Source organism: Melopsittacus undulatus, chromosome 8, assembly GCF_012275295.1.
Source record: "Melopsittacus undulatus isolate bMelUnd1 chromosome 8, bMelUnd1.mat.Z, whole genome shotgun sequence".
In the NCBI taxonomy this organism is placed as follows: domain Eukaryota; kingdom Metazoa; phylum Chordata; class Aves; order Psittaciformes; family Psittaculidae; genus Melopsittacus; species Melopsittacus undulatus.
In genome coordinates, this window is record NC_047534.1 from 51,649,151 (window position 1) to 51,665,881 (window position 16,731).

The 16,731-nt window shown below is 45.4% G+C and overlaps 1 protein-coding gene across 1 annotated transcript in view; it reads left to right on the forward strand.

The window, feature by feature from the left end:
* The first annotated feature begins 3,344 nt into the window (after positions 1-3,344).
* Positions 3,345-16,731, forward strand: part of LRRFIP1 (LRR binding FLII interacting protein 1) — a 102,261-nt gene continuing 88,874 nt past the window's right edge. Inside the window, exon 1 of the mRNA XM_034065766.1 lies at positions 3,345-3,445. Within this exon, the coding sequence (XP_033921657.1) occupies positions 3,356-3,445 (90 nt within the window). The 5' untranslated portion in view covers positions 3,345-3,355. The remainder of the gene's footprint in view (positions 3,446-16,731) is intronic.

The following is a 16,731-nucleotide window of genomic DNA, read 5'->3' on the forward strand; positions in this document are numbered from 1 at the left end:
TCAGTTTTATTATGCAGAAGTGGCCTGTTGAGTGCAGCAGCAGCAGTTCTAACAGATGATTGCTTGTTCTGATTCTCAAGGGTGAGGTTTTAAAGGTGGGTTGGTTTAAAAGCAGCACAGAGGGAAAAACTGCACCTTGAGGGTATGCTCTGCATGAAACAGCCTCCTTGCACACTGGATACTGGAGAATGAGGTGCATGTTACGCACTTAAAGCCCTTTAAAACTGGCATGGGATACCAAGGTCTTGTCCAAGTATCATTAATCACATTTACAGGTCTCGGACAAAACGAGCCTTGACTTCATGTTGTTTCTTAACAGAAGAAATGTACATTGCAAGTATTTTATTTTCAGCTGCTCTCACTCCACTTCATAGTGTGGTCAAAATGAATGTGTTTGAAACATTATTTCACACTTATTTGGACAAATCCTGTATGTATAGTATTTTTATAACAAGATGACTGAAAAGAAGGAAAAAACACCTATATGTGTTTGGAATGCAAGAATAAAGAAGGGTTGCTTAGACTGCAGCTCACGTTCAATGTGTGATTTGAAATGTCTGCACTCCTGATAGTTTCTTCTCTTCCAATGTCTTGGCTTTATTTTTATTTCCCTCCTGCTTGCCTCTTTCCTTCCTTCCTCTTCCCTCCCCTCTCACTTTCCCTCTCTTTTCCTTCCTCCTTCCTATGTTTTTCAGACATAAACCTATCTAATCCAAGCCTGAGTTTTGCTCTAATCCTCTGTAAGGCTTTCAGCAGAGCAGACAGCACTTATGCACATCTACTGTACCACTGAACTGGAACTCCCTTGTATGGATGCAGTGGTGCAGCTGCACAGGTGGCTGAAACCCTTGGGTAACACGGACCTGCCTTGCAGAGCAGGTGCTGCTTTTTTTTCCACTTGTGTGGGGTCAGAGTAAGTTTGCTGCCAAATCTCAGGCTATGAAACCATGGTTTTGATGCCCGCTTCAGGCGGAGAACTCCTCTATGTGCTTCTGCTTACGATATAACATTGTTTCTTGTACAGATGAATAGTCCCAGCCATGAGAAGCAATGTCAATGCAATACCAGAAGAACCATGGTTCCCCAAACACGTGTAACATGAGTGGTGAGTGCATGCACAGCCCAAATGCTATCTGATGAAAAAAAGAGGTAGTGTTTGGCTGCTCTAGGAAGGTGGCAGATACTGAACTAGAGCTGGAGTGATGGCAGGCTGGGGGAGAACGTGGGCTTTGGGTTCTCCCCTTCAGGTGATGTTAAACAGGAGAAAACCATCAAGAGTTCAGGGATTACTGTTGGGTCTGCAGATCCCAAGGCTGAGGAGGGGGAGGATGTGCCTCGAGGTGTGGCTGATCCAGAGGGCTTTGTTAGGAGCTCTCAATCACTCATCTGCTCTGAAGTCAATGGCTCGGTCCACAGCATTCCCACACGTGCCCAAACCTAGGGCTTCTCTTCTAATACAGCCACCGCTTGCTTTATGCTCTGATGCATGCCCATGTGGGAAAGGATGGTGTATTAAACTGCTTGACACAGTTTTGACCTTGACCATGACCCAAATCTCAGCTGTTTGTGACAAACCGCCAGGCAAACATGGATCAGGCTGCCCAAAGCAGGCAGGTGCTGCCTTCTGCCTTTGTCAAGTTTGAAGTCTAAAAGTGAGTCACAAGAGCTAAATGCAGCACGTGGGTCTTTGTCCGTGAGGACCGGGTGGGTTTGGCAGGCCTTTTTTCTGCCACACACCTGTGTAATGGGATTAATGCCCTCAGCTTGAGTCTTACAGCTCATCTGTAAGGAACTATGGTGAACATGGAGGTGTGAGTGATGTGCGGATAGACTCCACAACTCGTTCAAGTTGTAAAGTAGGTATGCTTTTATTCAGCGCTGAGGTGCATGGGGATAGCTCCTCCAAAGCATGCACACCTCAGGGTTGTTCTCTCTTTACATTCATTCTCTTACAGTATACGTTTGCATTAGGTTACTTGATACGCCTATACATATTTATTACCTATCCCTGCTTTGTATTCTAATGAGCTAGAAGGTCCTGGCACCTGCGCAGTGCCCTTCTGGTCATGGGCAGGGGTCTAAGATGAAGTAAATGAGTCTTCCTCTTCTTAAACTTTTCACCTTTTAATCTTCACACATGGCCTTAGGCTTTGGTCGGTGCCCAGTCTGTTTCTCCCCCGCTTTTCAGTAGAACCAAACATCTGCTTTTGCCCGTTACCAGTATGTTATCAATGAATGAGCCAATCTTGTTTCAAAACTCAAATTTATAAACGTATTAAATTGAGCAAGCAATGGCAGATAAAAACCAGCGCTGGGTGTCCTGGGCAGTCCCCACTCTGCCCCAGACGCACACACCAGGTCTTTGGGGGCTGTCCTTTATCCTTCTCGGGTCAAGGCTTCAGCCGATCCCATTGCCTCCTTTGCCCGGATGTTGACGTGTGCTTTTCCATTGCTTCCCTCTGTTGTTGGGGTCTCATCGTCGAGAGGTTTTGAGAAGCTCCCAGAAGGTTCGAGAAGTGTCCGTTCCCAGCCTCCCCATCACCGGAACCTCTATTCCTTATATGGTGCATGTAACCAGATAGAACTTCAAACTCCCTAACTCCCCTCCTCCAGCAGCAGGGATGCGCTCTGAACACCAGCTCGGTGTCACTGGCTCCAACCTCAGCACCGGGCTCGGGGCTTCCTCTCCCCCCCCAGTCCCGTGCAGCAATACAACTGATTTCCCCTTTATAACTCACAAAGTACAATAATTACAAACAAAGAAATATGGTTCCACACAGTGACAGCCAGAGAGAGTGTCCAGAGTGTAGCAAGCAATAGTTCCCTTTAAACCTTTTGATGAACAAACCCCACACATTACAAGCAGAGCTAAGCATCTGCTTTTGTCCCTTACAGTAGAACTAAGCATCTGCTTCTCCCCATCAGCAGCAGTCAATGCCTTGGCATGTTAGGTACTTAGACAATGCTTTTGTTTAAGCAAAGGAACTCCTTTAACCCCCTTGTACAACTTCTCTGTATTACCCCCTGTACACTGGTTACCCCCGCTATCAGGAGGGCTGTGACTGGGATCCCAGAGCACACACACTCCTTGCCCATGTGCATTGGTTAAGCACTGATTTAACGGACACCAGAATCAATCACCTCCACCTAACCGGAGCATCCGGACAAGCAGCCCCGGAGGGCAGGCACCCGGACGGGGCCGGGAGAGCGGAGGATCCGCTGCGGGAGGCCCCGTTACCGCATCCCCCTACCGCTCGCGGCCCGGCCCCTCAGGGCGGGGGGCGGCTGCGCATGCGCCTGTCGGGGGGCGGTGGCGGCCGCGGTGCCGGCGGGCGGCAGAGGCAGCGGAGCGGCCATGGGGACGCAGGGAGCGGGGAGGAAGCGGCTGCCGAACCGGGAGCGCCTGACGGCCGAGGACGATGCCCTCAACCAGATCGCCCGTGAGGTGAGCAGCGGGATGCGGCCTCCCTCTTGCTCCCTGCCCTGGGGTCCCTCAGTCGCCGCGCACGCGTCCCCGGGCAGCGGGCACTAACGGCGGTTCAAGGGCAGCTCCGGTAACCGCAGCATGGAGCGTTCGCCTCGGGGGTACCGGCCCCTTCTGTTATCCCCGAATCCTCGAATGTGAGGCGGTTGGAGTGTTCATCCCAGAGGGTACCGCTGCTCTGTGCGGGGAAATGGACCGTGTGCTGCCGGCGGGGTGGGGGTTAGTGGCTGGGAACCGGGAAATGGGCCACGCCGGTTTCTATGGATGCAGATACACGAGAAAACGGGAAGCGGAAGGTTGCGACATGATGCTAGATGCATGTGCAAGTGTACAATCGAACTCGGAAACTGGCTTATGTCTGCATGTAATGACTTCGGCTTGCTGCTCATTAGAGTTGTGCTTGATTTGACTCGAAACACTGAAAACCAGCTGATACCTATTTCCTTTATACCTCTTTACTCTTGGGTACCGTTGCACCGGTTCAGTGGCAAACAGGGTGACATGAATTGGTTTTTATGTTTGCTGAATGTGACACAGGCCGTTCTGCATCCTTGTTCCCACAGTCTTAGGATGGGGCAGATGGGCAATCCCAGCCTTAGATCGGGATAAGCAGCCGATGCTGCTGCTGGAGGTGGCCATCATCCTTCCCTAGCATGGGTTATGTGTGTCTCATCCCTGCCTTGCGTTGGTGACCCCCAAATGGGTTACAACATTAACTGCTCTTCTAGAAGTGATTGGAGTCTTGGTTTCCTTTCCTGAATCGCGTTTGCAGCCGGTTGAAATGATGCAAATGTGCAGCTTAATTTTGGTGTCAGCTGGCTGTTAGCTGTAACACCATTGAGTTAGCTGTAACACCATGCACCTCATACACATCAGCAGTGGCAGCCCTGAGATGGGAAGCCTTTACTATTCTTGTGTATCATTTTGAAGTGGTTTGTAGCTTCTTTGCAATACAGCAGGCTAATGTGAGTGATTTGGCTAGTGTTTCCATAAGTCAAACTGCTGTGGCAGGGATGGAGGTTGAGGTAGGACGACAAGAATGTCTTGTGTCCTGGACATAAGACAGCAAATATAAAGTGATTGTGCTGTCTGTTAGAGTTTGAGTCATGATAACACCCTAGGAATTGCTTTGGGGTGAGGGTTTAAATTCCACACCTGTGTCCTGGCTGTGCTGCCATTTGATCAAAGAAAGCATCAATCTGTAATGAGACCTGAATTATCCTTCTCTGTGTCACATTTCTTTCCCAATTTCACCTTTCTTTAGCTGTTATACTGCTTTTCACTATATTGGGCAGTGGTTCCAGGCTCCAGATACTGTGTTGATTTGGTTTGTGGGTTTTTTGTTTTCTTTTGTGGGTGGGTGTGATTTCTTCTGGGGACTGTTAAAGAACAACTCCATTTGGTCAGAATCCCAACACAATCATGTCCTTTATCTTTTCCCTCGAGTGCTAAAACTCTGAACTGCTAAGTTCAAGGTTCAGCATTTTCCCATATTGTTTTAACTCTCTGCATTACTCTGTCTTGGATTTCAAGCACTCCTAATAGTTTTGTTGTTTAACTGCCTATTCTCCACGCAGAGGGTTCAAGATGAATCCTTCCCCATGGTCTTTAGGACTCTTAAAAATGTAAAGTAAGCCTTTTGTCTCCTCCTAGCAAGGGTGCTGGGAGTCTTCAAGGCAAGAGGGGTATGGTGATTACTGAGGTTTTGTCTCTTGCAGGTGTTTAGGCAAAACTGAGCCATAGACATGATGTGTTTGTGCTTAAGTTTTTCACTCTTTGCTTTGGTCTTCCTTTGTTAACCAAAGCCCCAGATGCTTGCAAGTTGTTAGCAGATTCCAGAATCTCATTTTGCTGTGTTCAGATGGAGCCTAAAAGAGCATCTGAACCTTTATTCCGAGAAGTAATTTTACCTTGGTATCTCTGGGAGTAAGTTGAAATGCATTCATCTGCTGTCCTTTTGTTTTGCCTCCAAAAGGATTGTGCTGCTTTGATACTTGGAATGTGATTTTGTACCTTTCAAAATATCCCTCAATACAGCAGTTCTTGCTGTACGACGTGGTTCTGTAACCAGGATGTCTGGCTCTGTATGTGCAGTCTTGCATAGACCAGAAGAGAGCCATACACAGTGAACAAGGCAGTCCTGACTCCCACGGGATGCAAGAACAGTCTTGAAAGGAAGTAACTAAGCAAGCGGAAGGAAATTGTGAAAGTGAAGCTTACGGTAGTGTTGGGGTTTAGTAGCAGTGTTAGACGTGTTGATCAGTAGTTAAGTTTTACTGTCTGAGGCAGTTTCTGAGCTCGATCAGCTGCAAGCAGTTTATCAGCTTGTCTAGACATGTTTAGAGCAGAAAGTACAGTTACTGTAAATCACCTTGCCCATCAGGTCAGTACCAGACCACTAAATCTGGCTGGGGAGTTTCTGACTCGCATGGTAATTAAATTGATGACAAATAAGTCAATATATTTAATATACAGACTTGGAATGGCATGTTTGTAGTGGGCACAGACGATTCCTCTCAGGGTTTGCTGTATGCACACCTAATTTGCAATGTATGTACATTGAAGTTGGCTTTTTGGCTGTCAGCTCTTGCAGACAAGAGTGACACTGATCCATGACTGCTTCTCTGCTTTCAGACTCGTGTTGACACTAATAGGTTATTCTATATTTAGGTCAATGGAAACTTTTGGGCTATTTTATTCTCTCTATGACTACATGCCAAAGTGTTAGCAAAATCTAGCAGTTTGATACTTCTAGAGGTCTGTGCCAGCACAGGCTGCAGTAATTGCATACATGTACAGTCATCTTGTCCTCTTAGGCTGGTGTATGTGTGGTTCAGGAAGGCAGAGTCCTGGGCTGCTGAACCTTACAGGGACTGGCTTCCTGCTTGGGTTAGATGACTTTGTTATGGTACCTTGAGATGTTGGTTAAAACGGAATGTTTCTCCCCCTCACCCCCAAATTTCAGTATGCCCTTTGCTCCCTACAGTAATAGTTAAGTGTTACTGCTCGAGTGAGTCCAGAGGAGGACATGGAGATGCTGCGAGGGCTGAAGAAGCTGTTCCCTGTGAGGGTGCTGAGGCGCTGGCACAGGGTGCCCAGAGAAGCTGTGGCTGCCCCATCCCTGGCAGTGTTCAAGGCCAGGTTGGACACAGGGGCTTGGAGCACCCTGCTCCAGTGGAAGGTGTCCCTGCCGCTGGCAATGGGTTGGAACTGGATGAGCATTAAGTCATTTACACCTTTTTCTGGTAAAGTTTTGCAAACAGACCTGTAACAGCTCAGAAAAAAATTCCTGGTTTGTGCCATGTCTGTGCTAGAAATCTTCTCTTTTTCATCCAGAATCTTTTTAGCTAGTAAGGAATTTGAAGTTAGTAACTCCAGCAACATACCATTACTTTCTGTGACAGTAAAAGATAGTTATGAAGGTTGCTTCTTCACTCTTTGTACGCTGTATGTCAAAGTTTCAAGAACTGTCCTCTACATACTTAAATAATTACAATCTTTTTAAACAGCTGTCAGGGTCAGTTTATGGACTGTTTGCTTGTTTCATTGAAGCTTTCAGTTTGTTCATTGACTCGTGTTCTTAGGGATCCAAAAATTGGGATGTTACACTCCTGTGAAGGAGCAGAAAGTGTAGGTGATGAGAATAGCTCAAAATATAGGTGAAACCAGCCAGCCAGCTGTATTGGAGGCACCAAGTATCTTCAGAAGCCTAAAGCAGACTTTTGGAACTGGTGAAGAGTTGCTGTGATCTTCATATGTGGAATGTAAAGGCCTAGCTTTTGAATTGAGTGGATAGTTTGAGGGTGAATTCTCTGGTGTGACCAACAATTAGGGTGAATTGTGTAAACCAAGATGGAAACAGTTTGCTCAAAGTCAAAGCTAAATCAGGCAGAATAGATATTTACATGTGGGAATGCAGGCCATGCAAACTTTCATTGAACTGTTACGCAAACCAGAGTGGTTACAGCAGTGTATTCCCTAAGGATGTAATAGGCAATGTCTGTGTGAGGATCTCTGTGCCTTGTTAGTATAGTGGGAAAACTGTTTTGAGCAGCTTCTGGCATTAGAGATGCATGAAGCCTTCTGTAAGTCAGGTAAATGTTCCAAGAGAAGCCCTTGGAAACAGTCTGGTTTATGTAGCACCAATTGCTTGCATTTGACTTTTTTTTCCCCCCATTTCATTGCTTCCTACTTTTAAGTGTTATAAACGTATCAGCCCAAGAGAACAAATGATGTGAAGAAAGATGCCTGCCTGTAATTCTCTCTTCTAAAATAGAACACTATGAAAGGGGTGCTCATGGAGGGCTTGACTCAGCCTGGTTGACCTAAATATAGGAAGGAAGGAGGACTTTGTAGGCAATGCTTGCCAGCAGGGCATGGTGAATTGTTCCAAAATTGAGATGATGCAGCAGATGTGCTCGTCTTCATTAAGCATTCCTTTTCCTTGATGCTTTACATCTGTGTATCCAACAAATGGCATTGGCATCACTTATGGTCCTTCTCAAAGGGAATGTGTGAAGGAGCAGCTGTGGATGGTGTAAGAAGTGAGACTTCACCCACCCACCTCAATGTATTTGACTGGTGACTGTAGCCCATCCCCAGTGCACACTCTGCCTTGCAGTATGCCTGTTGCCACTTCACATAAGTAGTTGCCTGGTTTTGTGTCCTGGCCCGAGTCCTCTTCAGCTGTTCTCTGGCTGTCTGAGGAAGCAGCTGTTTAAGGAGCTGTGATTCCTATTTCAGTCAAGCAAGAAACTACAGTTAGGATTAACAACATGGGCAGCCCAGCCTTTTTCCTGCAAGCCCAAATGCTGAGCTTGCCTGTGGGATGTAATACTAATCATTACCTCATCTAGAAGGATGTTTTTCCAGGCCTGTGGCTGAATAAAGTTGGAGCTCCGGTGTATTTGTAAGGCTTTCAACACTGTTCGGGTTTGGGTTTTTTCGTCCTTGGTTGTAAGGAGCATAATCCACCCATCACTTCAGGCTTATGAAGCAAGGTATTTGTCCCTCTTGTCAAGTCAGCAGCTTGCCAGGAGCAGCAAATCTGATGAGCTAGACCTAAGCACTCGTAGGCAAACCTTAAAATAGCAGCTCTGAAATATCAGCTGTTGTCTCGCTTGCATCGAGATGCTTTTTGGGGGAGAAGTTGCCTGTTGGAATGGGAGGGAGGGAGGGTGGTGGTGACCAGAGAAGGGGAGCTGCAGTAAACCATATTGTCCTTCAGGTAGTTGTAAGGTGGCTTTGGTAGTGGTTTGCTTGTTTTGTTTGTTTTTAGATACTGGAGATGCTTCTGAGAAGGGAAGGTGCATATTCATTGCATCATGGAGCTTTTTGGGCTTCTGGTGTTGTGTGGTGCTCTTGCTCATCAGCCTGGATTTACTAGAGAAGGTAGCCTTGCATGTAGTGGAAAAACACCTGATTTTGGACTTGCATCACACAGGAAAGATGAGGAAAGTGCTTAAGGGCTTCTTATGAGCAGATGTCTGCTTTGGTAGGAGACTTGCCAGGCTGGCCAAAGCAGCTTTAAAGTAGATGTGTTGGGGAAGGGGGGCACTGATCCATCCCAACACTCCCAGTCAGATGCCAGCACCTATAATGAATGCTCGGAGCGATGCAGAGCTATTTCAGCCACTCCAGCCAATGAACTGGCTTCATTCGGAGCTTGGCTTGGATGGGGAATGAACAAGAGACATCAGAGATGTGTGCATGGCTACAGGGATATGATATCATTGGCATCACAGAAACATGGTGGGATGGCTCCTTTGACTGGAGTGTTGGAATGAAAGGTTACAGGCTCTTCAGGAGAGCAGGCCAGGCAGACAGGGAGGGGGAAGAACTATACTTAAAAGGCATTGACATGGGTAGGCTTGGTCTTCAGTCTTGCAAGTCGGAGCTGGCCAGTTCCTGGTGCATGTGTTTTTCATACCTTGAGTAGCTGAGATGAACTGAGATGAACACAGCTCATTTTAATGTGATTGCTGAATTCCAGCCTGGCATCTTTCCTGTAATTTTGGTTTTGTTTTTTAATTTTAACCTCCTAAAAGTAAGCTACTGTAAGGTAAATCACTGCTGGTGGGGAGCTGCTCTTTGCAACTAGCGACTGCAGAGAGGAGTCTCTTAAACTGAGTAGTCTGGTGCTCTGGAGTTTATTTGCAGATACTTAGATATGCTGAGGATGGAGAACCACCAGTGTTGCTGGTAGGAACCAAGGAATACAAGGCAGCACTCAAAGGCCTGGTTGTAGATGCTTTAATTGTTGAAATTAAGGCTTGATGTGGCATAATAAATACTAAATAAGGTCAGACTTTGGTGGTAGGAATTTGAGGGTTTTAATTATCTTGGGGGGGGGGGGTTGTGTGTGATCTAGATGTTGTGCAGTGCTCGCAGTGTGTAAATGACTTCAGGGAGGTGAGTGACCATGTGAGAATTTTCTGTTGTGAAAATGTAGATCTTTTGGTCAGGCTGTTTAAAAACTGCTGCTGTTTGGAGGTGACAGATGATATAGAAATCATGTATTCAGAGGCTGGGGAGAACCATGCAAGTAATACTTTCACACTGGTGGGAATGTGCCATAACTTTGACCACTGTACTAGTTTGACAACTGTCCTTATCTAGACAGGTTGCTGGTTAGACCTCAGCTTCAAAGACGCTTCCTGTGTGTACTTGAATGGGTTTCTAATTCTGCCTTCAAACAAACTGAACTAAGCAACATGGAGTGCTGAGGGCAGTGCGAAGGGCAAGGCTTGGGAGGTACTTCCTGATGAGCCAGAGCTAGGAGCAGTTTTATGGTCTGATCAGCAAAGAGCTTTAGGTGTTGAGAGAGGGGAAGATGCCAGTGAACTCTGACTGACACAGCTTGCAAAACTGAGGGCTGCTTGTTCTGGGACATGGATGTATCCCTAAACAAAAACCAGGCAGAAAGGTGTGTATCTTGGTTGAATGAAGCAGCATCTCCCCAAAATGGATGTGACTTGTGCTTCAGCATCTAGCCTGTGCTGCTGCCCTTCATCCCCACGATGTTTTGTGTTTTCCTGGAAGTGGATTTCTGGTGCAGTGTGTGCTACTTGAGGGCATGGAATTCTGCACTGGGGTGTGGGGGGTGAGGTTGTCGTCAAATCCATTGAAAAATGTTTGGTTTTATTATCAGACATAAAAGTTTGCAGATTTTAACAAAACCAGTGATTTCTGGGTTAGGAAAGGATGGGTGTTCTGGGCATTGACTATAATTAGTTCTAAAGGACACAACTCCAGTCTAAAAATTTGAGTGACTAGTTCTGATTTGGAAGCTCTGTTTAATAGATTGAAATAAGTTTTGTTAATTTGGGGACTTTCAGTACTGTTCAGTGCCAACAAAAACGAGTGTCTGAGCTGATTGCTTATTAGAAGTTTCTGACCTGGAACTGCAACGTTGATTGCTTTGTGAGTATACTTTGAGTAGAATATACTGGGTAGGGTCTGGAAAGAGGTGGATTTATTCAGTCACATCTGCTCTGCCTTTCTGTGCTCCTGCAGCCTGTGAGCTGGCAGCTTGGCATGGGCTGCGGTTTTATCCACCTAAATATTCCTGCAGCGTGTAAGAGTTGAGCTGGAGACAGCAAACAGGGAAAGTGATCTTAGAGTGGCAAATCCAAGCTGTGTTCCAGTCCAGGATGTGCTGGGGAAGCCTCTAGTTCATCACCACTCTCCTCTTCCTGCATGTTGCTTTTGTGTGCAGGGTGAGAGTTTCTGGTGTGATGCAACTTAATCCTGATGCTATACTTGGAAAATCACTGAGTGCCTTCTAGTTTCTCAATGCTTTGTGGGCTGAGGTTTTATTTTGGTATTGTATGTTGTTGTCCAAGTAATCAAAGCCTTTGGTAAACCAGAATTGCCAGATGCATCACCACTGCTGGGTTCCTGGTTTTAATACCTCATAATTAGGTAGGACACTGCTTGGCGTGAGAAGGAATGCAAAAATCATACGTCAGTTTCAGAGCAACATTTTCTTTCCTTTGAGCTGTCAGGAGGTTTATGTGAATGAGAGTGGGTTATTCAGTTTGTATTCAAACTTCTGTTGAAGAAGCAATCAAACTGCTTCTGGCTTCCTCAAAAATAGGCTCTCAGAGTTGGGTTTTTCCTCCCTTGGAGTTATTAAGTGTAATTAATGGCACGTTGATTTAATCTTTCCTGAAATGGAAAAGCTTACTGGAAGCACGTTACACAAAAGCAGTTGGTCTGTGTGCTCACTGGTTCAGCTGGTTAGTCAGTGCCTTGTGTTTTAATGCTGCCTGCAGATGAAATGATGGTGCCTCTGTCCCAAGTGGTCCCACTGGTGACTCTTTGCAGACCATTATCAAAATCCCACAGATGCCTTGAATGCGGATCTCTTCACAGGCAGAGAATGTAAAGGAGTAATGTTTCTTTCCTCTTGGTCTCTGCTCTTGCTTATCTTGTGACCTTTCCCTTCATCAGTATCTGATTTAAATTGAGTACTTTTTACCCTCTTCTGAGCACTTTTACCCTCTTCTGAGTACTTCCTGCATCCCGATATATCCTTTCTCTGATCCCATGTTTGAAACCCACTTCTAGTTGAGTCCGTCTCTCTTGTTTGCTTTTACCAGCCATTTGCAATAGACAGAAACTAAATACAGGAGAATCTGGCATGCTGAAAGCTGGGTCAGGTTTTTCAACTTGCTCCCTCATGGCAGATGGATTTCAGACATCCCCACTTGGGTCTTCTAATTATGGAGTGTTTATCAGCTAACATACTAGGATGACATGAGAGCAAGGAAAGGCTCTTGGTGTGCTTCACATACAGAAAAATCCATGGGCTTTGGGCTCTGTCCTATTGGACTCTCATAGCTTCATAAAACACATATTGCTTAGGTTCAGGTATTTTGGGTATGGCTGTTTATACTGGTGCCAGTGTACTACAGCTTTCACCTGGAAACGATAAACCCTATTTGCCTTTGCTGCTTATTGAAGGTAGCAGCCTCCTGGGTTTTGCTTTGTTTCTGAATCTTTGTATGGCTTCTTGTTTCTCCCTGATTGCAAACTGGAAGCTGCCTCAGTTGAGTTGCTGGGGGAGCAGATGATGTACCTTTGTGTTCTCTCTCACACTGGTGTGGTTTTGGAACAGAACCCTAATGATCTGCACCCCTGTTGCTTGGCTCATTTCCCAGGAGCTGCCTTCTTGAAGATGCCCCTTCTCCCACATGAAGTGTGTGTGTGCTGCTCCTGATTCTCTGCCTTTGCTGGAAGCATTGCTGAGCTCCGAGAGGATTTACGATGGCAAATACGATGCATCAACATCTGTTGAGAATTGAAGTGGGCTTTTGGGACGGGTTTTCTGGTGACACCCAGAGGTCACCATCTTGAGCTGTTCCATTGTCTGTTAAATATGAAATGTAAATCTGCCTCCATGTGAAATGAGTACATTGAAGCAGTAATGCGACCTAACCTTTACATGAACTCTGCAGGAATCTAGGGGCTCTGGGAAATAGTATGCTTGTGTGTGGATACAAGGGATAATGTTGGTCTATCTAGAGAATGTCAGGGTTGTATTTATAGAGGGTTACACAGTGTTCTTTGTAATATTTGTACATTCTTGTCTAATTACCCAGGGGGAAAAAAATCATTATTTAGTGAACTAGAGCAACTTAAAGTTCCTGCATGTGCTGGTGAAATGCTTTTGTATCACTGATGGAATAAATACATACTGGCAGACTTCACAGTTCTCAGTCTAGCAGAAAGGCATCTGGTAACCCAGAACTTGTGTAACCAATCCATCAGCCTAAGCAATGCACCAATTTAACATTAGAAGATAAAGACCAATGGGTTTGTAGTGACCTGTGCTCTTAGAGGGGGGCTCAACCTGTTAATCCAGGAGCAAACCTGTTATAGAGACCTGCATTACCTGGAGTTTCTGCTCTGAGGTCTGCTGCCTGTTCTGCTGGTGTAACAGCTCTGCTCCTTCTGTCTTCCTACTATGAAATCAATACAGTATGCAAACAAGTAGTCTAATATCTTGCATGTGACCTCTGCATATAGAGGTTAGGGATATATGCCGTATGTGTAACACTTCTAAGATTGCTTGGTGAGTAGGAAATCATAAGGGAGTTTGCTTTTCTTTGTAATTTCCTCTAATAGAATGTGATTCTTAAAGGGCTGATCTTTTGCTGCTGGTTTATCCCATTCTCTCAGTGCTTCCTGTCACTTGTCATTTTTTGAATACAGCTGTTCCTGACACTCAGCTAATTGATTGACACAATTTCAGTGTTAAATAGACTGTGAGAGTGAAGATGAAGTTGTTGGATCTGCTGGGTGGGAATTGCTGTTAGGGGAAGAAAAAGGAGCAAGCAAAGAAAGGACCTGACTGGGGGAGGGCTGTTTCTGTCTTATGCCAGAGTGCTATTCTTTGATTTCAAGAACTCATATGGCTGTGAAGGTCCCTTTTGTTGTACAACTGCACAAGGTGTGTGTAGCCTGGTAGCATCTTTCAGACTGAATTCACCCGTTAGTAAGGGTTAGGACACAGGTTTTCCAGGTAATCCATTATAGCTCAGACCCAGTTTGGATACAGTAATCTGTCCCACCCCCACACAAAAGCTGTCCAGTCGTTTCTTAAGCAGTGCTGGGTTTTTAGCTTTAATCTGAGCTCTTGGGTTGTTCAGTGCCATCTCCCTCTGGGCAAGTTGTCTTGACATGTCCTGGTGCTCTCCAGGAATTCCCCTTCCCATGGGTTCTGGAATGATGGCAAACACAAGAGGATAATTCCTGTCTGCTGGCCAGGTGAGGGTGTCTTGTGGGTACCATTTTTTGAACTGGTTGTAATTGTGAGATATGGAGGAGAGTGAAAGGTGTGTGTGTGTATGTATATGTATAGCTATAGATATATATGTATATATTTCAAAGGTCTCTTACAATGGCTTGACAAGTATGAATGTTTAGAACCTTTTCTCTGTGTAATTTCCTGCATGTGCTTTTTCTGCAAACTGAATGTAGAATTTGTCTCCCCTCAAGAGAGTGGTTCGAGTGCTGCTCCTGCATGTTTGAAGTTTGATGTTTGTGCTTTAGGGACAGAAAAATCCACTAAAGCACTATGTGGTATAAGCTGTTTATCCATACTCCACAGCATCCAGCTGTACTAGCAAGAATGGCAATTTCATCAGGCTTTTGTAAGGTTGTTTCTGTAGCCATAGACATGGTAAGCATGTGTATATGTTTTATATATAAAATAAAGGTGCTTCTCTGGTGATGCCTCTTGCAGGGTCCTTCATACAGTTTATATACTAGACTTCTGATCTTCTCCAGTGCTCACAATGACTCTAGGTCCTTCTTTTAAACTTCACATAAAGTCAATGTAGTTAAGGTAATGAAAACCATTGCCTTACAAGTTATAGCAATTACACTACATCCAATGGAACATCCTATTAAGAAAACTGTTACCAGATTGCTTTATTATCTCTAATCAGTCTGAACAGCTAGATTTTATTAAATCTGCTTGTGGATGAGAACATTCCAGCCATGGAAAGGTGCACTAAACATCATCTCCAGTTTTGAATTTAGGATTACATGTAAAAATCTGTTCTGTCTTCCATAGAATCCTAGAATGGTTTGGGTTGAAAAGGACCTCAGGATCATCCACTTCCAATCCCCTGCCATGGGCAGGGACACCTCACACTAACCATGGCACTTAAGGCTCTATCCAACTTGGCCTTGAGCACTGCCAGGGATGGAGGATTCACAACTTCTCTGGGCACCCTGTGTCAGCGCCTCAGCACCCTCACAGGGAAGAGCTTCTGCCTTAGGTCTAACCTGAACTTCCCCTGTTTTAGTTTAAGCCCATCACCCCTTGTGCTGTTGCACAGCCCCTGATGAAGGGTCCCTCTCCAGCATCAGCATTTTCAGTATGTTTAAAAAAAAAAACAAAGTAAAAGTGTGTGGACAAGTGTTTGGGGGGGAGAAAGCCAGGGCCACTCGAGGGACAGATCTGATGCTGGTGCTGAGCAAAGCAGCTTCTGACAATGCTGAGGCGCTGGCACAGGGTGCCCAGAGAAGCTGTGGCTGCCTCATCCCTGGCAGTGTTCAAGGCCAGGTTGGACACGGGCTTGGAGCAGCTGCTCCAGTGGAAGGTGTCCCTGCCCGTGGCAGGGGTTGGAACTGGAGGAGCATTAAGTCGTTTACACCTTCAGTTTGCTTTTGCTTCAGTTCTGCAACAGGACTGTAGGCAGGCTGGTGCGATGGGATGTAATGTTCACCCTAATACTGCCAAAATTGTGTACTTGTATAAATACACATTTGTACTTGTTTCCATTTGTATAATGGAAAATTGTATAAATGGATTTAATTTCCAGTTCCGTAGTGTTGCAGTAAGTTTTTCCCAAAGTGTGACCTCGTTTTATAGGAAACACCTTGGGAAGTACAAAGGTGAGATTTGCTTTTCCATATATAACATAATGGGTCTTGTGGACAGTCTTCTAGAATTTTCCCTCTGAATGTTTCACATTATTAACTTGAAATCACTTTTCTTGCACAATAGTTTTAAAGCAGACCTAGTTCTATAGTGCATGAGAACACTTAGCCTGGAGTGGGGGAGTCAGCAATAAATAGTTTTATTCCCTAAACCGGTGGCTCTTGGCCAGCTTCTGTGCTCCTACTCATCAACTGCTGCTCTTCATTCTGCTGAATTCCAAGTTTTCTTATCTCTGAAGAGCAGGAATAATTATTTATGCATGATTTGTACTCCCGAGTGTCCTTTTATTAATGAGACACTGAGGTTCCTTGGTGCTTGCAGGCTGTTCATCCCGGATCCTGGCTGTGCCAATCCCTGTGTGCCACACTGCAATCCAGTCAATGTAGATGTTGGCTTCAAAGTCTCCTTGTTTCTGTCTCAGGTTTTATTGGAGCCAGAGGCCCATGGCACATTGTAGGGCTGGCAATGCTCAGTGCAATGCTCACTGCAACACATTTCTTCCTGTTAAAAACCATCATCACATTTTCACCGTAAAAGTCTTTTAAAAGCACTTCAGACTGAGAGCTGAGTCTGAACACAGCAGTGAAGCTTCACTGTATTGATTTATCTCCTCGTCCTGGTTGGTTGCTTATCCTTGAGATTATGCTATGTAAGACTGAAACCCAAGACAAAAAACCCAACAGACCTACAGCTTCCTAGAAGTAGCTTGTCAAGCAGTGCTTGTTTAATGTGCTAGTTCAAGGGCAGGACTGAAAATCATGGTAATGCCATTAAATGCTCCAGTAGTGAG